This window comes from Zonotrichia albicollis, chromosome 13 (genome assembly GCF_047830755.1).
Source record: "Zonotrichia albicollis isolate bZonAlb1 chromosome 13, bZonAlb1.hap1, whole genome shotgun sequence".
NCBI lineage: Eukaryota > Metazoa > Chordata > Aves > Passeriformes > Passerellidae > Zonotrichia > Zonotrichia albicollis.
In genome coordinates, this window is record NC_133831.1 from 13,406,429 (window position 1) to 13,431,315 (window position 24,887).

At 41.1% G+C, this 24,887-nt stretch overlaps 1 protein-coding gene across 2 annotated transcripts in view; it reads left to right on the plus strand.

Annotated features, from left to right (window-relative positions):
- The window catches only part of PEPD (peptidase D), a 203,238-nt gene that overhangs the window by 97,410 nt on the left and 80,941 nt on the right, over window positions 1-24,887 (plus strand). For both annotated transcript variants that reach the window (XM_074551066.1, XM_074551065.1), the window contains 2 exons: window positions 739-814; window positions 2,147-2,193. In XM_074551066.1, coding sequence (XP_074407167.1) covers window positions 739-814; window positions 2,147-2,193 — 123 coding nt within the window. The remainder of the gene's footprint in view (window positions 1-738; window positions 815-2,146; window positions 2,194-24,887) is intronic.

The window sequence follows — 24,887 nt, forward strand, 5'->3', positions numbered from 1 at the left end:
CATTTTTGACATGAGTTCAGAAGAGAGTATCAAGGCTTATAAACATACCTGAATTCAGTATCTCATAAGGCACAGAGTAGGATGGGGTTTTCAGGGCATTGGTTTGTTTGGGGTTTTATGTTTTTTATCTTCCTTCAGAAGCATGTGAAAGAATGAACATCATGGCTGTAAGTACTGCTGTGGCTTCTGAGTTCATGGTTGGGGTTTTTGAATACCAAACAAAGATAGCATTTTTCACATCACCCCTTGCCCACCTTTTGAGGTATTGCAGATAGGTGGGAGTTGTGATTGTGAACAGAAATTCTGGAGCTCTGGGAATTTAAATATGTAAAATAGTTTCAAATTGTGTTTAAAAGGAAATTGAGCATGCTTGTCGAAATGTTCCATTTGAAGTAGTGTTAGAGTTATGACAAATGTAGAATTACATTGATTTTGTTCCTAATGTATTGCAGAAGAGTTGAAAAAATGTTGGTTGAACCACTTGTTTATCAGTATTAAATAGGGCAGGCTGATATTTGAAATTCTTGTGACTTGCCTTTGTAAGATTGTTTTGCTAATGCTGAATCAATGCCAACAATACTTTGCTGTCATGAATACTGTAATAGCTGTTTGCTCTTGAAGTGTACTTGATCTAATCTTATTATAGGTGATGCATATAATTTTCAGGGTTTTTTCACTTTGCATTCTTTAGCTGAGGAGTTGCAGTCTAACATGCTGTCTGTTGTTCTTCTCTTCAAGTCGTGTCATTAAGACAGACATGGAGTTGGAAGTTCTGCGCTACACCAATAAAATCTCCAGTGAAGCTCATAAAGAGGTAATGGATCCTTTACTGTTAATAATTTTTGCTCTTAATGTAGCAGTGGTACTCAGAAAATGTCCCCAGCAACCCAGAATTGCTTAGTAATAAAATAATGGAAAGGCTGGATAGAAATAAGAGGATAATATCCCTCCTATTACAGCCCAGTAATGTACCTTGCATTGCCCTTGAACTCACCGGTGCGTTTGTGATGTGTGAGAAATGAAGTGTGGGTTTGGGCAAGAGCTCACCTCAGCAGAAGGTGACCTGCTTGCACAAATACCTGAATCATGATGGAGAAATAAAAGATCAAGGTCATTCAGGCCCATGTGCAGCTCTGAGAAGCTGAACTAGCAGGTAACTGTCCCCAGATGCTGATGGACTGGGGAAGTTTTTCCATGCACAGTGTGGGACAGGGAGAGGATTCCTCAGAGCTGGGGCAGTCCCTGGGGCAGTGCTGGGCCCTGCTCTTCTGTTGCCATAGCAGGGTGGCAATGCCAAGCTCAGGCTCTCAGGCTGGACCTGGCAAACACAGGGGAGCTGCACCCCTCTCCTGGTCATGACAAAACCAGCCTGGCTGTCTCTCCTGTATCCACACACTGATGCAGATCTGCCCAGGAGTTCTGAGAGTGGTGATGACCAGGGGGAGCTTAGGTTAAACTAGCTAATGAGGTTATCTCAGCTTGTCTTGGCTCCTGCTCCTCAGATAGCCAAACTATGAAGGGTAAGAATGTGCTAAAAGGAATATTGAAATTGAAAACTCAAAGGATAGTCATTTTGCATTCATGTTCCTTGGTTTTTCGTCATCCTTGAATAATCTTATCACATCTGAGAGTATTTTTTTCTGTAGAGCAGCTGCCTAGAACTTCTGTAATACAGAAACAAAGTAATAAAACTTTCTTAGCAAATCTGAAAACAAGAATCAGATTTATGACTTGCAAACTGGTGTTAACTCTAATAGTTTTCTGTTGATTCAAACTATAGAGTGACTCTCCCATGTAGGATAATCCAGTTCATAGCTTTGTTTTGCCTAAGTAGCACAAAACACCTTGCTGCCATGTTCACCACAGCTTTCACAATTGAACGTGGGTATTTTGGTGAGCTGCAGTTCATTGGGATATTGTAGTTTGGCAATTAAACTTGCTTTATTGCTGGAGACTGCAGACATTTTTAAAGATTTAAGTGTTTGATTCCAGTGTAGTTTTAAAATGCATGTACTGATGTAAATTTAAATGAAGTACAGATGATATTTTTGTAATATAGGTTTCTCTGGAGATAGTCATAAGTCATAAATTTATAAATATGACCACCATATGCTATGATGGTCTCATGCTAATATGTATCTTACAGGTAATGAAGGCTGTAAAAGTAGGAATGAAAGAATACGAGCTGGAGAGGTAAGAGTTCTGATACTAATTATAATAAAAAAAGATAATAGCTCTGTATCTGGGGGAAAAGCAATAGCTGAGACAATGCAGTAGCTTGGATTCAGTTGAGACTGAGAGTTCATTGGTGTTTGAAGGCCATTGTAAGTATTATTTTGTTATTTTGAGGTGGTACTTCATCTGTTTCAAACATGCATTTGATGAGGGGTGATTATTTTTTGGTTAAGTGTAGCATATCTCTCTTGCTGAAGCTACAGTAATTTACAGAAGCTTGATGAAATAGCTGTTTTCATTGTCTGAAGCCATCCAATAAAACTGTGTTTGTGGTTAAACATTGCCTTTAGTCTGGTTGTGTTTGAAGGCTGCATGAGTGGGCGTTTAAGTGTCTTGTGAAGGGCTGGGTGCCATTACATTTATTCTGCAATTACAAGGCAGCAGTACCTGTACTCAGCCTGCACAAGGAGCTCAGATTACACTTGTGATGGGTGTTCTGCAGCTGCTGAGAAGTCAGTAAGAAAGCAGCAGATATCTCTGGTGTTGGAAAGAATGTGCTGTACAGGCATCCATGAGGGGTTTGGCTGGTCCTAACTGATACACTAATGATGTGTCTGGATCTAAGGAAAACATTGCCTCCTCTCCTGAATCAATATTTACATTAGATCAGCAGCATTTCTCATATAAAGCATGGTTTTCATCATCAAGTCCATTTATTTTTAGACTGTACATGGTATTTTCAATTTTTAAAGTATTTGCATAATGAAGAAATAGCAAATAGCAATCATATGTCAGTTACTGTGGTTTCTTGGCAGTAATTTTTCAGAGGATTTTAAGCAGGCTAGAGCAGCACCCAGGGAAGGGAATATAAAGGAACCACAGTATTTGTCATCAGGATTTCAAGGTAGCTCAAAGACAAATAAAGCCCTTAGTTCCATTTAAGCAGTTTAAATTTCTGGAGATACTATAGTCTCATGCCTATAATTTGTCAGTGCCTCAAACTACATTTACACATACCACCAGGTAACAGGGAAAATAAAATATTGTTTACATTCTGTCTTTATTTTTGAACTTTGTGTTTGTGTTCATTTTACTCACTGGCCATTCTCTACGTGCCAATAGTGAGATTTTGGCTCTGGAAATCATTAGCAATCAAAAATTTCCCTAGAGCAGAATTTCTTCTTGGGTGCTTTTAAATGCCAGTTTGATTTAAATGTCATACACAGCCACTTATATAAACACTCCTCTGTAAGTCTACAAGGTATATTACTTTTTTCTCTGGGACTTCCATTCTTCCCTGGCTAGCTCCTTTCACACATATCAACCATTTGAAAATATTATTTATGTGTTTCAATTGAAAAAAATAAATAACTCAAACAGCTACTACATCTATTTAAAATTGCCTTCTGTTCTTCCATAAATCTTGATGGATTACACTTCTTGAAAGAGTTTGAAGTTATTTAGCTAATGAAAGAGGTCTTGGCAGACTGCTCTACTGTGTCTGCCTTGGAGACTATAATTAGAATTTCAGTTTCTTTTACTGAATTCATCCCTGCACCCGTTCCTTTAGGGGAAAAGGGCCCTAAAAATTTAAACTGTCTGCTATTCTTCTGTCTGCTAGGAAGAATAATGGCAGAGATCCCAAAAGCAATTAAAATTGCCTGTTACTGGATGTAGAACCTAAGTGTTGCCTTTTCTTTGTCCATTTGGTTAAACACTGGTAAATGATTTTAACCAGTAATGTGTTAATGCTGAGATATATAAAAAATAAATGCATTTAACTGCAACTCCAATCAGCCCTGACTTCTTTTCTGGTTTGATATTATTTAACTTTAATGTGTGGTCGGTTGACTTTAAGGAGACAGCCAAGGCAATTATCTACAGACAGTAATTCACAGCATGTGTAATTGCATATGAAGTCATTTTGGTAGGTCAGATTCTGGGTTTTCTCTGAAGCAGTTTGTTTAGTATTTGTGCTTATCTCATGTTTAATTAATCTTCTTTAATTAAAGGGTTTTAATTATGAAACTGCTCTGTAGTGAATATATTGTTCAAAATATAGCAAAATGCTAAAAAAAGTCTTCAACTTGAGAAGCGTGTGAGTAAAATCTGTGATTCCAGGAAAGTTGTGTGTGAGCATGTAGACAAAGATGTTTTGTGTCTATATAAAAACACACTGAAAATAGTAATTAGGAGCTACAGTTATCTGTTTCAGAGTTCTCTGAAGGCCTGGAGAGAACTTCTGTAGATCAGTGTTTATCAATTTCTAGATTCTATCTATGTATTATCAAATTAAGTGTGGAATCTTCTGTGCATTGCCTCATTTGTTCCCTTTTTATTAGAAAGAACACTTTTAAGATTAGGGTGCCTACTTGGAATGTCAGTTTGGTTGAGGACTGATGTGAAGGTGTATGCTGTAGCAACAGGTGAGTGACTTCTGCATCAGGAGTTCTGGACACACAACTGTTGTGTGCATTGCCCATTTTTGTGGGGGTTTATCCCCTTCCTAATAGCACTGAAGGTCCAAATATCCAAAATATCAGAATAAGACTCTCCAACACTAAAGCTGTATTAAAGAGGGCATCATGTATTCAGGTCTGAGGTTCATGCTGGAAATCCTAACCTAATGTGGACATGTGGTTCTTATATACAGTTACTATATGCATATGAAAATTTACCCATTACCATAATCCCACCCCATGTTCCCAGAGGTTCAGTCCTTTGTTTTTTCTATCATGGCCTTCTTGAACCAGATGTCTTCTTTTCTTCCAGCTGTCCTTGTTGAAAGCAACATGCTGAAAGCACGTTAGAATGAATTTAACCCTTTTGGTGTCACTGTGATAGGAGTGTGCACAGTCCTGGGTTCATTAAATGATGATGTGTTTATTTCTCACTGCCTTGAGGACACCAGGCAGCACTAAAGCAGCCCTAACCAGCCATTCCCTTGTCCCACACCCCCTGGATTGTGTGACTGTCTCTGAAACCTCTGTGGCTGCTGAACCCTGGGGGTACCATGCAGATAACTGTGATTGCAGTGCCCAAAACCTGGGGCCTCATCCTGCAAGGGTGGAGCAGAGGGCATCTAAAGCAGAGGAGCATTGGGCAATGTACCCCTGTACAGTGTGCAGGGAGCAGTGGTTAGGGCACAGGGGACAGTGGCTAGTGTACAGAGAACATTGGCTAGCAGACAGTGGGCAGCAGGGGAGGGGATTCTGCCCCTCAGTGATTTCCCTGGGCCAGCCCAGGAGGGACCTGGAGCTGCTCAGAGAGCCCAGAGGAGGCTCCAGAATGAGCAGAGGGATGGAGCAGCTCTGCTGGGAGGAAAGGCTGGCACAGCTGCCATTGTTCACCTGCACAGGAGAAGCTTTGGTGTGACCTAATTGTGATCTTCAGTATCTCCAAGGAGCGAACAGGAAAGATGGACTGACTACTTACAAGGGCCTGGATTGACAAGACAAGGGAGAATGGCTTCAAACTGACAGAAGACAGGGTTAGATGGGATATTAGGAAAAAATTCTTCATTGTAGGGGAAGTAATTGTGGGGATTTTGTAGCAGTTAGTACTAAAGTTAAACTCCACTGTGCTCTAAGGGCAATAATTTGAAGAATAAAATGGCAAGAAAGCAGCTACAGAGGTTTTTTCTTGATGGTTTACAATGCTTACAGACTATTTTTACACCTTGCCTCTCTTACCAGCTGAGGCTGATAAAAGTTCTTTATCCCTATTCTTTTCAGTGCTGTCCCTGATTCCAGAGCAGAGCCTGGGCTCTGAGATGAGTTGCTGTTGTATCTGCCAGTGTTAAATTTCACTATCTGGGAAAGTCTGAGAGCACTCTCACGGATTATGGCTCTCATCTTTCATTTTTCTCTCTCTCCTCTGCTCCAGTGGAATAAACTGAAAATAAAACACACATTTCACTAAAAAAGAGAAAATAGCCAGAATAATTTTATTTTCCTTTGGGCATTTCCTTTTAGTGAAATGCTGATGATTTTAGCTAATCAGTATTTGCCACTTACTATTTCCTGATGATTTTGATCTTTGAATGTTTTTGAAAAAGTCACTGACTTCTGCAGCAAATGATCTTCAAAAATACTTGGTTTTTTTTATGAGGCTGGATAGATTTTCAGCTCAATTATAACCTTGGTGAGTCCTTCACATAAGTGTGCATAGATAGTAAATAAGAATGCCCACTGCAGCTGACAAAAATGCACAGGAGAATCTTTCCCAGTTGGTTTTTGGCGTGGGAATGGTGTTGAATTGTGTCATGACCCTCACTGCTATTTGTGTATGTTTAGTAAACAAGATACCAGCACTCCATTAGTCTCAAGCAGCATGTCAGCCTGCTCAGTTACTGATACATCTTTTATGTCTTTTTCTTTTTTTTTTTTTTAACAGTTAATGTTGTGTAGCCTGGAAATGCCTTGACTGCCTTATTTCCCAAACTGCCTTGCAGTCAGAGGTGATGTGTTTTTCAGTGTAGGGTGCTGCTATCAAAAGGTTACTTTTCAAACTTTAAAATACATGAGAAGCAGAGAGAGAGGTGGAAGGTGACCTTTTCCTGCATTTTAAAAACCTCAGTGCAATCCAGTAATTTTTCCTTTGTTTCTGCAGGCCTGTGTGGTAGGACAGGAGTCTGCCTGCTGTCTGGATGGTGTTTGGTGTAAGATGATCCTGCACCTGATATTATTTATTTGTCTGTGTATCTACACAAGGGTTGAAGGAACAAGTGGATCAGCCACAATCTGTTTTTAGCAAGAAATCCTCCCCATGCAGCAGCCCAGGAGCTTCTGTTCAGCATGGAAGCATTGGGAGAGAGTGCTGAGCCAGTGGTTTGTGCCTGTGCCAGGGCAGCAGGGCTCATCCAGAGCTTCCTAAAAATGGTGATAGGAAATGACCTGCAGTGTCCAGAGCCAAGCAGGCAGCTTAGTGCTGACAGCTCTGACAGCAGTGCTGGCTGCTAATTGCTTCATTGGAGTGAGCTGCTGAATCTCATGTGTTCAGGGCCCAGAGGGAAGGCAGGGATGATGTGTGTGCCTGGAAAAACAACTGGATTCAGAGACACACTTCCTGCAGCCTTCCCCTCCTGCCCACCTGCCCCATGTACTGCTGGTCCTTTCATGTTTTAAATTAGGCTGTCACCACTCGTTTCCCAATCCAGCTGAAGTAAGGCTGTAAATAGCCTTTAAATAAATCTAAATTTAAAAATTGCTTTAGAAAACCCCTGAGCATGGTTTCTGTTCTGTGACATAGAGAGGCACAATTGCAAATGTGTGCACACTCGACTCAGCAGAAATGGGGACAGGATTACCTGGGAGCATGGAGCTCCTCTCTCAGCACCTCATCTGCTTTGGGAGATGTAAATCCACTGCAGAAGGTTCAGCTGCCCCAGCCCTGGCAAACATGTGCCCACTTCCATTTGCCCAGCTGAGAGGAGAAATGTGGGAGTCAGACACTCCTTGGGGCACTGAGACCCATTTTACCTGAGCTGCTGCTCACTGTATTCATGGAGATTGGGGATGGACTCCTTTAGCTGCTGGGAGGGAGCAGGGCAGTTCCAGTACATTCCCAGTAACCTCCCAGCATTTTCCCTTTGCAGGAGCTCCTGGGGGAAGCTCAGGTGTTCTCTCTTTCAGTCACCTCCTGGTGCAAGACAACTGTTTCATTGCACCGGCCACTCTTGTGACTTGTGATTGGAATTCACATATTTGGGGTTTTTTACCTTCTCCAAAAAACCTGTGGACTGGGACTATGTAAGAGATTCACAATAAGCCCCTCTATCATCACAGAGATACCAAAGAACAATTACAATGCTGATATTGGAAATGGCTGCCTTCAGAAAGAGAGCTGTGGCAGGATGTGTATTGAAGTGGAGGGAGAAGACCCACCTTTGGTTCAGCATCTGACTCCAATTTATTGATCAAATTTGATACCTTTTATAACAGTGCTAATTCACTTCATGCATATTGCAAAACCCGAGCTCACAATAGGTCAGAGATAACACACCAACCCCTCCTTTTGTTTCCAATACCAAGATTTGGGTTCTCAAAACTTACTTTTACTTTCCCAAAACAGCCAAAGATAGAATATTTACCTGTTATGAGAAAGCTGCCTGAGAACCCTGGTATGCAAGGTTCTCAAGGCCTTCATGGTTGTCACTTTTACTTGTAATTAAAAACAACCTGAGAACTTCTGCTGTTCACAGAAACAGGCTGTGAGAATTTGCTCCTCACAGCTGCCTTCTAAGCCATTTCTGAAAAAATCTCCAACAGATGTGCACCTCGTGTGTGCATACAGAACGTAGCTCAGGGCATAGGTGGGAGATAACCCACCTTTGAATGCTGTGTCACTGTCCTCACAGGGTTTGTAATATAGTAAATCTGATAATTCATAATTATCCTTTGATTCTCTTTTTGGAAATTTAAAAACAGTAGCATTTTAATTTTGTAACATTGAAAATTGCAAGCATTATTAATTTCTGTGGATGTTTTCTACAGTGACTATTAGTCACTGCAGAGACTATTAGTATGTTAAAGGAAGAACAAGCTTTCTTCTCAAATTAGCAATGATCTCAGTTTTTACTGAATCCAGTGTGGTGTTGAGATAGTGAACTAATTAACATTGCTAATGACAAGCTAAGATTGGAGATATGTGAAATGGAACTCATTGTAAAAGACAGTAGGCTGAAATTATTATTTGATGTGGATTTTCTCATGCTTGTTCAGACAAGTCAAAAGTAAAGATTCTACTGTATGTGAGGCTTTATCTCTGTTGTAAGCTTTACCTCAATGATTTTTGCTAATTACTGATAAAGCAGAGAGATGAGAACTTTGTGGTTTTTGGTCATCTTTTGATAAGCAGAATTGCTTGTGATCATGATCATAGACCAGAAGCTCAACTTGAAGGAAATGGATAAAATACAATTAATGTCATGATATCACACACTGACCTGAAAATTAAACCTATTTTACACACATGAAAAGAACAAGAGCAGATTTTGTTCCTTGCTGCTGGCAATACTGCTGCATAATGCTTTTCCAAATTTGTTCTTAGTGCATCCTCATTATCATAGTGTGCAAGTGACACCTCACAGATTATTAAGCAGCATTTTTAATGTCTATTGTGATGGCTTTGTTGTTTGGTTTTCTGTTGTTGCATCATCTGAAGAGGGGATGAATTGTGCAGAATTGTGTGCTGTTTTGGCAGGTGGTAGTTTTTTGGGTGTGTACATTATCAGCAGTATTGAAAAATGCAAGATCAGGGTTGTTGTTACAGAATGATATTCATCATAGAATCAAGGGTGGAAGAGGCCTTAAAGGTGAAGCCCAGCCACCAGCACTGTAAACCTTACACCACTAAACCATTTCCTGGTGCCAAATCTAGATTTTTTTAAATCACCTCCAGGGGTGGTGACTCCACCTTCTTCCTGAGCAAACTATTCCATCACCTGCACAGGGAAAATTATTTTAATGCTACCTAGTCTGAGTCTCCCTGTCTCAGCTTGAGGCTGTTTGCTCTTGTGCTCTCACTGTGAGCACAGCAGAAGGGATCAGCCCAGCTCCCTGCACCCTCCTGTCAGGGAGCTGGAGAGAATGAGGTCTGAACCTTCTCTTCTCCAGCCTGAACCAACCCAGCTCCCTCAGCTACTCCTCATGGGGCACCTTTTCTAGACGTTTGTGAGCCTTGCTGCCCTTCCCTGGACACACTCAACCCCTCAATGTCCTTTTTCCTGAGGGGCCCAGAGCTGGACACAGCACTGCTAGTGTTGGGGCCTCTGGCTGCTCAGAGTGACCCCATGAAAAGTTGGAAAGTCTCTTTTCCCAGCCCGGTGCTTGAAGAAGCAGTCAGGGCTCTTAATTTCTCAGTCTCAAGGTTGTTTATTGTTCCTTATCTATAAAATTCTTTCTTCTGTCCAGCTGAGGTCTCCTCAGCAAGACAGTCAGAGGCACTCTGCCTGCCCCAGGTCAGTGTTATGGCTTTATACTAAAAACTACGTGTGCAATGTTTACAATTACTGTCCAATACCTATCACCTGTGTTAGACAGTGAGCTTCTACTCTAAACCAATCTAAAAGTGCCAACATCACCCAGAAGATGGAGGCCAAGAAGAAGAAGAGGAAAGGCTGGACACACCCAGATTCCTTCATCTTGCCCCCCTAAATCTCCATTCTAAAAACCCCAAAATTGACTTTTTCAGTTTGTGATAAATTCACTATCATTCTGCTTAATTTGTCGTGGCTTGCAGATCTTCATCCAAGGTTGGTAACTTGCTCTGTGGGCCATAATCAAACCCACAGGGGCATCCTGGGCCCTGTGCCAGGGTCTCTGAGCGCCCTGGCAGGGTCTGGGCTGCTCAGGACAGCCAGAGGGATGCTCTGGGTCCTGACACTCGAGGTGTGGCCTCAGCAGGGCCCAGCACAGAGGGGCAGGCACTGCCCTGCTCCTGCTGATCCAGCCCAGGTGCCGTGGGCCTGCTGAGCTGCAGGATGTGGCACCATCCTGGCCTTGTGGAACCTCACGCCCTTGTCCTTGGCCCATTGATCGAGTCTGTCCAAGTCTCACTGCAGAGCCTTCCTGTCCTCCAGCAGATCCACACTCCCACCCAACTGGGCATCTGCAAATTTACTGAGGGTGCTCTCAATCCCCACCTCCAGATCATCAAAAAAGATGCTAACCAGGACTAGACGCAAAACTGAGCCCTGGAGAACACCACTAGCAGCTGGCCTCAGCTGGATTTAACTTCATTCACCACAACTCTGTGGGCAAAGCTGTCAGCCAGTTTTGTACCCATCAGAGTCCACCCACCTAGGCCACAGGCAGCCAGTTTCTGCAGAGAATGCTGTGGGAGACAGTGTCAAATGCTTTACTAGTCTAGATAGACACACCCACAGCCTTCCCCTCATCTGCTGCGTGGTCACTTTGTCATCAGGTTGATCAAACAGGATCTGCCTTTTATGCACCCATAGTGGCTAGGCTTGATCCCTTGGCTGAAGGAGTTCTTGGGTAATTGATATAACTTCTTTCTGGTAGTTTTCTGATTTATTTTGTGCTTCATTTTCATATTGGCTCTAATACCTGGGATCCATGTAGTGATTTTGTCATCTGTGATAGGCCCTTGGAGCTTGATTTGGGTCCCTTGTGCAGTTTAGAATAACAATTGAAAATGAATCCTGTTTTAGTCCCTCGGTCTGCATTAAGTTCTCATTTCCACTGCTGGTGATTGGTGTTTCTGCCCTATTCTTCAGCCACCTCAGTGCTGGAAAGCAGCCTGGGCTCCAGGCAAAAGGAGCAGCCTGTGTCCAGATGGGAGTGGCTTCAGGGGACCCTGTGAACAGGGTGCAGGTGTTTGTCAGTGAGGGGATGTGCAGATTTTTTACCTGCCTGCAGAGCACCTCTGTGGTCATTTGTTTGGTCCCTGCATAAAGAAAGGAATGTTGAAATGTTCCCAGAAACTGGAGAAAGTGTCATGGTAGACTTAGTTGCAACGTGTGTCTGGGTATTCCTGAACCTGCTTTCTCAGCTTCCCTTTCCTTAAAAATTCTGACTTCTGCACCTGCCTAAATTTGGTCCAGACATAAGAATCATAAATTGAGTGCTATTATCTTTTATTATCCTTAAGGTAGGAGGTTTGCATATCCCAAATGACAAATTACTGCCTTTTCCTCTCAGAATAGCTCAAGTATTCAAAAATCTATTGAGGACAAATTAAGCTCTATGCTGGGACACCAACGCCCTTTTAACCTAAGCCCTTGCTGCATTTCTGCTTGCTCTGGATTGTTGAACACAAGTTCAAACTTCAAATATTCAATTTGAAACTGAAAGGAAGATTATGAGGCATTAGTGATTATGTTGGCACTCTGTCACTGAACAGCACTTATGTGTTGTGTGCTATGTGGGTGGCTGTGTATTTGCTAAGAAGCATAACTGAAGATGAAAGTTTAATTATTTCTTCAAGGCAAATCCTTTCTCTCGTGGACTTAAACTTGCATAAGAAAAATGAAAATTCATAAGGAGTTTAAAAATTGGCTAAAATTAAAAACCATTTATTTTTACCCTATTTATTCTTCTGAATAATAAAATTTCCCCATGGGTTTTTGGAACATATGTAGAATAATTATACTGTAGAAGTGGTGCTTTAGCTCAGCTTCTGGAGCTAGGGCAAACATTGTGATTATGCTGCAAGCTTAAATCTGGGTCTTAGAGAAAATCTCAGTCAAGGCTCTGTTGCCATCAAGTGCAAAAAACAGTGACCCATGGATTGGTCCCTGTGGGAGCAATTACTCTTTGCTGAGATTTTTTTTTCCAGCACTGAATATTATAAATGTCAAAAAAAAGTTTAACCCTTGGTACCTCTAACAGAATGTTTTCATTCCTGCTGGCAAGAATAAAAATTTTTAGCTTATATTTGCATGTTTGAGCCAGGATTTTTTAAAAGGCTTTTCTTTATAAACAACTGAAAGGTAAAAGTGCTGCCTTTTAAGTCTCAGTCTGCCTGCCTTGGTGAAGACAGAAGCAGGGCTGGAGCTGCCTGGTGCTGCAGTGCTGTGCCCAAGCCCCTCCTGATGGGGCTGTGCTCCTTGGATGCAGAGTGAATTGATGATTAAAACCTCTCGTCTGGCGGTGGCAGCAGGGCCAGAGTGTGCAGGGAGTGTGGGGTTGCTTAGGAACAGGGCTGGATGTGTTCTCAGCTGCAGCCCAGCAGAGCCCAAGGGCAGCAGGAGCTGCTCTTGCCTTCAGGGAAACCTACAACCTTTGGAGAGGTGCAATTGGATGTGCATTTCTGCTTCCTTATTCTGGTGTTTGTGTCATGTGGTAGTGGGCTCCTAGCTACTTGTCTTGGTTTGGAACGACAGGAGTCTGCTAAGGAAGGCAGGAGCTTCCCCTGAAATGGAGAATGGAAACCTTCCCCACCCCATTGAATTGCTATAAATTATAAATTAAGGGGCTCTCAGGCAAAAATATGGGAGCAGGAAATAACAGTTCTTTGATAGGGAAAAGGAAAAAAAAAACCAAAAGGATAAAATAAACAGTGCAGTACACTGGAACAACACTGCCAGAGTCAGAACCCAGCCTGACACCCTGTGGGTCAGGCTGTTGGTGGCAGTCCCATTGGAATTGTGGCTCAGCCCTCCTGCAGTGTCAGGGGTGGTTCTGTTGGAGCAGGGGGTTCTGTAGAGAAGGATGGATTCTTCCTCTGAAGATCCAGGGGAAGAGGCAGCTGCTGTTCCTCTGGGGAATCCAGTGGAGAAGCCGTGCTGGCGTCTCAGAACCCCAGGATTATATCTGGGTAGCAATGCTTGGCTCCTCCCTCTGGGCTCACATCTCCCAATGGGATGCTGTAGTTCTTATCAGCCATGCAGGGACATTCAATAGCTGTTATCAGCAGGTGTCTTCTCTCAAGGGAGGAGTGATTGTGAAAGAGATAAGGCAAACTGCCCACTTGACAAAAGACAATCTGCCATACAGATGGTAACAGAATACATCTTGCTTTGCAATCTGGAACACTACTAATTAACTTTGACTCTATGATCTAGAAGGTGTGAAAGACACCTTATAATTAGAAATTTATAGTTCTTATAGAAACAATGGTGGACTTAAGACTTGATTGGTCTTAAGTGGAAACCACTCACACACTGTTGGTGGCTGTTGTGAAAAATGTGTATTTTATAATTGGTTTTTCACAAATATGAAAATGAATATTATATGTGTTGTGTTAGAAAGTTATGCTGTGTTAATTCTCTTAAGTAGTGTGATAAATATAATTTTGGGTTATAACAAAATGTTAAAATAGAAACTATGCTATGTAGGATACTTTTTCTAAAGAAAGGACTTGCACTGAGATAGCAGCCACAGGACACCCAAATCTTTGAGAGAAAGAGAATTTATTGCTCCATTATCAGGAGAAATGAAGTTCTTCCTGCCTTGCTCAGGCAGAATGACACTGATAGGATTAAGAGGAAGAAGTTGACACTGACCAGACAGAATCCTGTGTTTGAATGGAATTTATGCTCATGTATTAAGTGTATGAATATGCAACGGGCTACTGTTTTTAAGGGTTAATGCTCTGTTAACGTGGGTCCTTTTTCGGGCTTATTTTCCCCAGGAAAGGTACCCAGACTGTCCATAAGACTTTGTTTCTATTGTCTCATACTGTCCTAATTCAAATTGTCCAAATTGTTATTACTCTAATTGTATTACTATTTTTATAACAATTTTATTGGCATTACACTTTTAAAATTTTAAAAATAAGTGATTGGCGTTTTTCACAGCTATCAATAATACACTCTAGAGAACTATATCTATAAACAATGGTTACAGAAAGAGATTCTTTTCCTATTAGTTTCCTACAGCTTCTACACAGCTTCTCAGGATTTTTTGGGGAAGTCTGTGCCTGCTCTCTGTGGCCAGAGAGCTGCTGCCACAGTGTCAGACTTACCAAATCAAAGAGTGTCCATTATTCCTAGCAGAAATTAAAATAATATTTTTCTGTTATTTAAGTAACAGATCCAAACCCAGTGGATTTCCTGCCCCTTCCCTATTTTCTCATGTATGTTCTTTGGTGCTGGATACAGTCTGCTCATTAACTGTGACAAAACTTTGATAAAATGGATAGAACTTGCATCATGTGTTCAAAGACTTTTGCACAGGGGCACCAGCTGTGAGATGCTGGGAGGAATGTTGTGCAGCCTTGCAGCTGAAGTTTGAGTCAGGAGCACCATTCACTCACCCTAATACTGCAGGGAGACATAAAGACAAATGGCTCCCAAATATACCAACCCTGGGACAGGCTGTCACCTTACCTTGTGCTTTTTTCTTCTCAGTTAGTGATTTGTGTTTATCACATTGTTTTCCAAAGATAAAATATTGATGATTCTCAAAATAGTCTCAGGCAGCATTAAGTGAAGAACTTCTGGGTTTGAGACATGAAGAGAGGACCTTGCAAGTAAAAATTCGTAAGTTTTTTGCTTTCTAAAGGCTGCAGATTTCATTTGTGTGGGTAGACACGAGTGATATCTTTTAGTTAATATGTAGAACTTCCAGTGAAATTTAACAAGTTTTTTCTTTCGTAGAAGTTACATTTTTGGTTCAGTTTTGCTTAGCATGCATAAGTAATTTTAAAAGTTTTTGTGAGGCCTTTCATCAGTTCAGAATGTTATTTCAGATTATTGTGACAAGCATTGAAAAATTTCTTCCAAAATGTGGGAAAATGCACTGCTCTCCTTTTCTGAACATTATTTTGTAGCCCAGGTGACTTTGCCAGATATGAGGTGGAGCTCTGTGACCTCCTGCATGTTCCCCCCTTGATCTCACAGAATACACTGCTGCTCTGCAGGCTGTACCTGCATCTGGGAGCAGGATCCCTCTTGGTTATTTGTAGCTCAGTTGCTTTGTTGTTTGCCAGGTGTATTCATTCCTTCAGGGCCCAGTCTATACATTTAACCTTGCTCCACTTTCCCCTCAAGCTCAGTGGCAGAGGAGGGGCAGGGTTATGCCCTTTGCCTCTGCTTTGATGCTCTGAAGACAGCTTGGAAAAATCAAGCATGTGTACTGTTAGTTCTTGGCTTTTTTTTGTTTTTCTTTTTTTTTTTTTTTAAGTCTGGGATTGAAAGTGCTTGAGATGATATTTTGTGTTCAAACTTAAAGGTTTATTATTTTTTATTTATATTACAGTCTTATAAGTTGTGAGTTCTACAGCATTCTACTGACAAGTTACAATATGGTTAACTATCTTTCTCTACAAGGTTTTTTGAAGTTGAACTATCTAATTAAGAAATGATACAAATTATTTTCACTTTTAACTTAATATCTAATCTTTTGTGTCTCACAATGCAGACTTTTCTGTCTAATTATAAAACACTACCTAAACTTATAAAGAAGAGGATGAAGAACAACTACCTACTGCCTTACAACCTCTATCTTGCCCCATATATATTGCTACATTTTAAAACTTTAAGCTCTAAGTTTTCTACTTTGTGATATTACACACTCTTATTTAAACTATACACTTGTAATTTTAGTGCTATCAATTAATTTTGGAAGCTTTCTCTGTGGCCTCAGGTTAAATGTAGTGTTCTCTTGTAGGTCTGTGCCTTTCAGCATAGAAAGTTTAAAATTCTCAGCATCCAGGGTTCCAACTCAAGGATCTCACTTGAGGCTGTGCAGGACAAATGCTGTGTCACAGGTTGGTGCTGGGCCAGCTCACTTGCACCAGCTCAGACATGGGGTCCCCCCTGCCAGCCAGCACTTTGCACCCCCTCCATCTTGACTGGCTGCTTAAAGGATTTTCAGGGCACCTCTGACAAAAGAGAGGAATGATGAGGAGGACTCCATCTTATCAGAAGGCTAATTAATTACTTTATTATACTATATTATTCTATACTATATTATATTATATCTAAACTGAATCTGCCAAGCACTCATCTGCAGACAACTGCACATCGTGTAACTGTCAGCTGACAGTCCCAGCACACACATCTGGATTCAATTGTTCAATGAATCAAAACATTCACACCAGAATCCAATTATCAATTCCCTTCAGGTAAACAGTCTTCCACAATGCATTCCACTTGTGAACAACACAAGGACAGTAAATAAAATAAACATTGTTTTGATAATAATTTGCTTTTCTCACTGCTTCTCCCAAGTTCAGAGAATGTGAATCCCACGTCTCTTGGTGGCTTTGCCTTAATCCTCAGCACCTGAATTGGGTGTAGGGCACCTGGCTTCCAGCTAAACCATGGCAAATCATAGATGTCACCATTGTCACTGCAGATAAATGCCAGATCCCTGCCAGGTGCCATTTATCTTCCTGCACTGCATCCACCCAGGCTCACTGGCCCTTGCTAGCATCCAGCATTGCTCTCAGCACAGCTCCCAGGATTTCCCCACATCCCTTCAGGTGCCTCCTGCAGCTGGGAGGGCTTGGCCAGGCAAGGCTGGGTGGCTCTCAGGGACCTGCCTTTTGGAGCTGTGTTCACTCTACTAGAACAAGAGGCACAGGGCTTCTCAAAGATGAAAATATGGTTTAAAGTATTTGCTTGGATCTAGAAAGAACATGGCTGAAGGACTGAGTGCACTATTGCGTGCTGAAGGACTGGAAAATGGAAGTGCTTTGTTTGAGTAGTGTCCTCCAGCAGTAGCAGAAAGAAAAGACTTGATCTATTAAAGAGATAAAAAAACCTCAGAAAGTAAAACTTTCTCTGCCATCTTTCATATATCACGAAGAAAGTTGGAAGCTGATAGAGGTGAGCAGGATGCTTGTGTCCTTCAATGTATTTTTTTTTGCTGAGGGATAACTTTTACAGTGGCAACAGTACTTTAAAATATTCTCTTTCTTGAAGAAGAAAAAGGCATTACTTCCCTTATTTTTCAGGTAGACTGTAGGTAATCACAGCTGGGCATGTTGGTGTACACTGGTGGACAGACCATGCACCTTCTTTTACTCTGACTCACTCTTAGACTATATTTCTTTTTTTGCTCACTCTGAACAACTATTTTGAATCCATGAATCATATGCCTTAGTGGTTCTCTTCAGAACTGGAAGCAGGTGTAAATTCATGAAGCTGTTAAAAATGGATCTGGGAAAAAATGAGTGAGTCTGAGCTGCCATGGCAGATAGTGCACTCACAGCCTTTGCCAGTGGCCTTTGGATCAAACAGCAGAGAAAGAGCTTCACAGGAAAGAGCTCAGAAAATTCTAACTAGGTAATGAGTAGTGGCTTCCTTTTGATTGCAAGCAGAGCTTTGCAATCAATCTATAAAGCTTTGAAGAGAAAAAAAAATCTCTAAGGAAGAGGAAAGGGCCATACAATTAGTTGCTACTATCTGCTTGCTTGTCTTCCCTAATTCCAGGAGTGTGTGCTGAAAATGGATGATAGTGTGCAAAAATCTCAACTATGGCCAATTCCTTTGTAGTTTCAAGCTGAGATACAGTTCACATCATGCTGGTTCTTGGAGAATATTCAGTTTCATCTTAGCTGTAGATTAGGTGTAGATGGGTGTAGTTGGAGGAATTTGACAAGGGTTGCATGTTTGTTGTAACTTCCAGCTCTTGTATATCAAATTCCTGCTCTGATCTCTTCTTCTTTCATCTCCACTATGTGTCTTTCTTTTCAGAATGGGATGCTGAAGTGGATGTGATAACTTGCAGAGCCACATTCAGCAGTATTTCTTTTACTCAGGCAAATGACTACAGTTCAGAAAACTTACTCAGTAATCTTGCACTGGAATTTGGATTTAGAATTGCAGTTTGTAATTGTCAAGATGCCATTTGGCTGAGATTGCTCAGCCATTAATTTGTTTGAAGTCGGCACTTGAGTTGAAAGACTAATAGCTGCCTTGGTGCATTGCTCAGTTTTAAATCTCATCTGTTCTGGAGTTTGGGTGTGCTGCAGCTGGGGGTGTACTTTGTCATTTTAATGGCAGGGGGGCAGAGCTATTGTCTGGGGGCCTGGGGGTTTGCTGTTCACATGCACAGGAGGCTTTTTGTGGTACTTGAGTAAAACTTAAACATATATAGCAAAGCTGATCTTAAAGTTTTAATATGTGGATTGGAGCAATTGTTTCCACTACTCAGAACAATTTATCCAGGATTAAAAAAGAGACACAAGGAAACTTGTGTTTTCATCATCTGAAAAATTGAAAGAATTGTTCAAATGTATTGGTGTGACTCCTGTTGTGTGCAGATTGCTGTCAGTGTTCCTGTGTTGGCATGCAGATGGTATCTGGGGTTTTTACTGCTTGAGACAGATTTCTAGAGGGAGTTAAGCAAGGATTTGTGTGTCACTTTTTAAAAAAATGGTTACTGACTTGCAGATATGATCTTCATTTCCAAAACTTGTAACTTGTGAACTGAGGTAGGGTTTTCATTCATAGCAGCTTTATTTCAAATTAATTGATTATTTTTTATTCAGAATAAAATATTTTTTCTTAGTTCACACAGGAATATTAATTTCAATGTTAATGATGGTATAGGCATGAATTAAAATGTTTCTCCAGCCCAGTATCAGAAAGCTACTATTTCTTTATGCAGCTAAATATTTTCTTGGTCTCTTAGTTCTTAATGTTTCCCAGTCTGGCTGCTGCTTTGCTCTGGAATGATTCAGGCTGGCAGTAGTCAGCAGACAATTCTATTTTATTCACAGAACAGGCTGAGTTGGGAGGGACACACAGGGACCACCCAGACCCCCCAACAGCCCCATCCTGTGCCTGGCAGTGCTGCCCAAACCCTCCTGGAGCTCTGGCAGCCTCGGGGCTGTGCCCAAACCTGGGAGCCTGGGCAGTGCCAGCACCTCTGGGCAGTGCTGTTGGTTGGGATTTTTGTTTGGGTTTTGGTTTTTGCTCCCCCCCATCCCAGTACTTTCTTGCCTGCACCAATTCATTATTTCAGTGTCAGGAATAATTGAAACTCAGAGCATAAACTGTGAAATATTTGGTGTGCTGTGTTTTACATAGCTAATAGATGTACTGGATCCCTAAAATATAAATCAAATCATGTAGCCTATTAGACTTTACGTAGTAGAAACAAAATATGAAATACTTTACAATGCAGAAAGTGCTTTGTTGCTCCTTAGGGATACAATTTTGACAATTTTATGAGGTTACAATTTATTTGTGCAGTGAGTTGGCACATGGTTTTGATAAAAGTAATGTTCACAGAGCATTTTGCTAACAAGAATACTTTTTTAAAGCCACTAGTCTTGCTGATTTGTATTGTACAAACAAAGTATCTGTTAAACTCCCTGGAAGTGTGCCTGTCTGAGATATGCTTACAAACCCTGCATGGTAATACTGCTCTGAGTGTGAGCAGCTGAATAAGCTTTCAGCCTGTGCTGAGGAACATCTTTTAGGCATAATAGAAAAGAAGAAACCTGTTAAGAAGTGGGGAAAGCTGTATTACTTTTTTCTGATGCAGACTTTATCTTACACAAAAGACCCAGAAAAGCACATTGGCCTTGAGACTTTCATGCTGCCCCTTGCTGTGAAAAAATGGTCTGACGTGGCTGTTCAAAGAATGGTGCAGTTGACAGGAATGACATTTCACTGAACAAATGCTTCAAACTGTTGTCCTGCAAGATATTCTTCTATAAATACATGTGAAGCCATACTGCACACTGGACTGAATGTGCATTGCTCAAAATTCCAAGTATGGCTTTTCCTACGTGCATGCTGGTTTGTTCTCAATGGGATGTAGAGAAAAGGTGACATGGAAATCTGTGCCAGCTGTGATTGTGGTGCCAACAGCTGCCAGGGACTGTGAAGCAGAGAGCAGAGCTCTGGTGAGGCTCCCATGCTCATGTAGCACTGAAGAATCATGGCTGAAAATACAGCTTCCCTATTAGACATCAGTTTCAACTTCCAGCTTCATTTTCAGAACATCTGCTTTCATATTTTGTTTCTTTGAAATTCCTTGAAAATACTTGACTGGCATTTTTGCTGTTTAAGTTACACTGGAGAGCAAGTCAGCAAGCTCCTGCCTTTCCTTCCTTTCCTTCCTTCCTCTCCTCCCTCCCTCCCTCCCTCCCTCCCTTTCATCTTTTGAACTATTTTTTGTCTCTCTTCAGCCACATTCAGTAGTAAACCAAGAAAAAGTGTCTTACAGTATCTATCCCACTATTTTAGATATATAGGATATATGTTTTGTAAAAATGTTGTGGACAGATTACAACAGGCAGTAATGAACCTGGGAGAGGATAGTTCAGGAAATAGTGGTGACAGAAGTGTGTTAAAAATACCATTTATAAACTAGAGAAGCTTTAAAAAAATGAGATTAGAGTAGAAATTAGAAGTACCAGAGATCAGAATTTTGCTTGTTATCAGCCTGATCTTTTGCTTGTTCCCATAGCATATTTTGTCTTTCTAAAACCATTAAGGAGTGACAATATCTTATTGCAGAGAGAACTTGAAGCCTCTTAAGACCTGAAAACCTCTGAGTTTTGAATGGTTAAATTCTGAAAGAAATGAGGTTGTCAGAAGTGTTTTCAAGATCTGTGCACTTGGTGTGGAGCTCTGTTCAGTATTGCAATGTGCTGAGAGCTTCAGGAGGGCTTCCTGCACATACAGGAACTTGTCAAAGCCTTTGTTAATGAGGATTTGTACCAGTTAGGTGGAAAGACACCAAAAGGAATACTGCTGCCTTTAAAAAAGCACTAGTTAGCCTCCAAAATGCATTTTCTTCATTGGCAAAGTTATTAGATTAGGGAATATCTGAGAGGTGTGATACCCTCAGATATTTCACCCAGCTGCATGGGTGAAATAATGAAACTCAGTACTCTAGTTAGATACTGTATGTGTTTAAAATATTATTTTTACATATTGCAGGTTTTAGAGGATGTAAGTGTGCACACACACAGGCATATCTCTCTTTAAAATTGCTTTAGATAAGCCCTGATGAAACACAGCATCAGATATGCCTTAGCAGCTCCAGGAGTTGTTGTTACAGCTATAAAACACATCTCTCTCAAAAGATTGTTTGAGTAGCAGTGCCCTGTGGGGTTATTAGCAGCTTCTGAAGATTCTTGCATTCCTCATCCTACAGTCAGTTTTGGGAAGACACATGAACTTGTTCAAATTCTTGGTAAGAGCCAATATTCCCCTTTTTTCCTCCTTGATCTACATGCAGTGCTGGCAGAGGACTGTGAAACTCTGAAGCATCTGCAGAGGTGAGGAGAACACCAGTGCCTGTGGCCATTCCAGGGCTTCACTCCTCCCCAGGGTTTGCCTCCCATGTCCACAGTCTGCACAAAAGATGTCTGTACAGCCTGGGAACACTGGGTGCTTCCCTCAGCACAGTGGGGAGGACCACTGAAATGAGAAGCACCAAGCAGCACATCCCAGATTTCAGTATCAGTAACTACAGGTGGCCATTGCATATTGCAGGGTATTTGTTTGCCTCAGCAGCACACAAAGATTGTGTATTTGGTGTATAGCTCTGATCTCTTGTCACAGGAGTCTAGGCAATATCAAAGTCACTATTTATCATCCCATTCAAATGTCTTGATTTTCAGAATAATTAGAGAAAGCAAGTACTGCTCTGAATTGGAGTGCAGGACTGCTGAGACTGGGTTGAAAGGTGCAGAAGTCCAAAGGGATTATGGAATATGAATGCTTATAAAGCTACTAAACATAAAAGGAAGTAAAAATAAATATAGATATGATCTTTAGCCAACAAAGAATTTACAAAAAATTTGACATGACCTTGGTGTTACTGCAAAAATCCAACACAGAGTAAATCAAAAAGTTGTAAAAATGAAAAGAGATTCCTCATATTATCAGGGTTTTTAGGAAAGAAGAGGGAAGTAGGAGGCAAAAGGAGAGTATTTTACTTATGAGAGCTTGAGAAGCCACTAGGATTTGATCAGGTTGGTAATTTGTTTTTTCTTGTCTTTCTTCCTAGTTTATTCCTCCCTTTTCTTCAAAGAACATTTATAGCAAGGTAATAGTTTGAGAGTTGTAGATAGCAAACTCTGAAGCCTTAAAATGGTTCATACAATTATCTATATTGTGAGTAAAGCCAAATAGTTCTTAGAATATTGTATACTTTATCTTCTTTCATCTAGGAGACTCTATCAGATTAATTTTCTGTGAGTCCATTGGTATTCCCTGTTCAAGGAATATATTTGTTGCATAGGAGAGTCCTTAGGAAATTAATTATGAATTGGCCTGAATGTACAATTTTGTCCAAGGCTAAAGAATCCTGTTGTGTGGGTGTGGGGGCATCAAAGCACAGGGTGGGCAGAACAAGAGGAAATGGCCTCAAACAGCACATGGGGAGGTTCAGGGTGGGCACAGCAGGAATTTGCCCATGGAAAGGCTGCTCAGGCCTTGGCAGGGGCTGCCCAGGGAGCTTTGCAGTGCCCATCCCTGCAGGTGTCCAAAAAGTGCCTACATGTTGCACTCAGGGCTCTGGGCTGGGGACGAGGTGGGCATTGATTTCAGGTTGGACTCAGTGGTCTTGGAGAGCTTTTCCAACCTTAATGATGCTGTGAATTGTAAAAAATCATCACTGCGTGCCAGTGTGCCACTGTATATCCTATGCATCCTCAGGTGTGAAAAATACTTGGGTTTTTAATCCTGTTAATGCACATAGTTCATTATTGGGGCTAGATGAACTTGCCTTGCACTGAAGTTCTCATAAGAGAACAGAACAGAAAACTGGAATTTTAATAAATGCTCATCTAATAGCTGAAGTTGAGAAAGCTGCCAGCTGAGACACTGCCAAGTCAGCCAGCTGGGACAAGAATCAGTGTGTCCAGGGGCTGAGGCTTGGACCAGAACTTCAAAATGTGTTTCCATGCTGAGCTCTGCTGGGAGATGCCAAACAAGTCTGTTTGACCACTTTATGTTTTTCCTTCATTATTTCTTGTCTCTGTGGAGACAGAGAAACTCCAGTTCTCCCTACAGTACCTGTGACCACAAATGACCATCCTCAGCTGGATCTCCTGCTCCTCTGTGCAACATTCAGGTGTGCCCCCAAAACCACCCCAGGCCTCCTTCCTGCTCAGGTGCTCCACAGCTCAGCTCCTTTGGATTATAAGAGTAAAATCTCAGTTTTCTGTTGAGCTATTCAGATTGCTTTTGTTATGAGGTGGGGTTTAGTTATTGTTAGTCATTAAGAGGTGAAGTAAAAGCAGAATACAACTCAGGAAATTACTAATTAAAGGAGTGGTGCACTTGCTTGTAAAGATTCTCAACATGGGTTAGTGAATATAAGAACAAAATTAAACTGCTGTTAAATGATGGGGATAGGAACATGAGTCTGGGTAGTCTCTAACTGCAGTTCACCTCAGTGGGGTAATTGCTGCAGGTATTGGAAGCAGCTGGAGTAAATAGGTGAAACTTTTTTATTATCTCCCAGAAGCTGGGAGTATTTGTAAATGAGTTTGGCAAGTTTCTGTAGAAAACTCACTCAAGAGAAACATGATAAAATGTATTATAAAATTAGTAACACACAAAAAAAATCTTTTTCCTATAGGTGAGCTTTTTACATCATGGTCTTGTTTTAGCTAGCTGTGATCAAAAAGATGCTTATCTGAACTTGGTAAAGATGACTTGTAGCAGTTTGAAGAGCTTTTATTGCATTGATTTTTTTGTAGCAAAGTAAACAAAATAGTTTGGAGAAACTGCAGTTTGTTTCCTTACTGTGTGCATTATAACAATGGCATCCCTTTCCAGCTGCAATTACTAAAACTTCAAAAAGAGAAATTAAAAATCTGCATTCTTCCCTGAGAATAACCACAATTATTTAAGGTTATCCCTAAGCCACTCCTCCCCCATTGTGGTGGTTTGGTTCTCATGGTTTGACACCCATTTTTCCTAATGAAGAGCAATAGGAGTAATTCCATTCCCTTACCTGCAGAGGCCTGGAGCAGCTGTGTTTGCCCAAAGGCAGCTTGGGCTGTGCTGGGGGCTGGTGAGCTCACCTGGTGCTCAGGAAGCTGCAAGTGAAATGGATTCATCTATTTTCGTTATCCAAGCTAACAGGGTATTAAAAGTAAGACTAGAGAGTGAAAAATGTATTGGATTCCTTTCAGCTTAGATTATCAAAGGAGCTGCTGTTAATGTAAGGAAAGACTTAGGTTTCAATTTTAAAAAGTGCTCTAGTTCCTCTTCCATATCACCTTTTCAGTAGAATTTAAAGTTTTAAAGGCTAGATTTTTAAGGCCAACTGGATCTTTTTGAATAGAGTAGAAATCAGTCTATAACATTTTGGGGATAT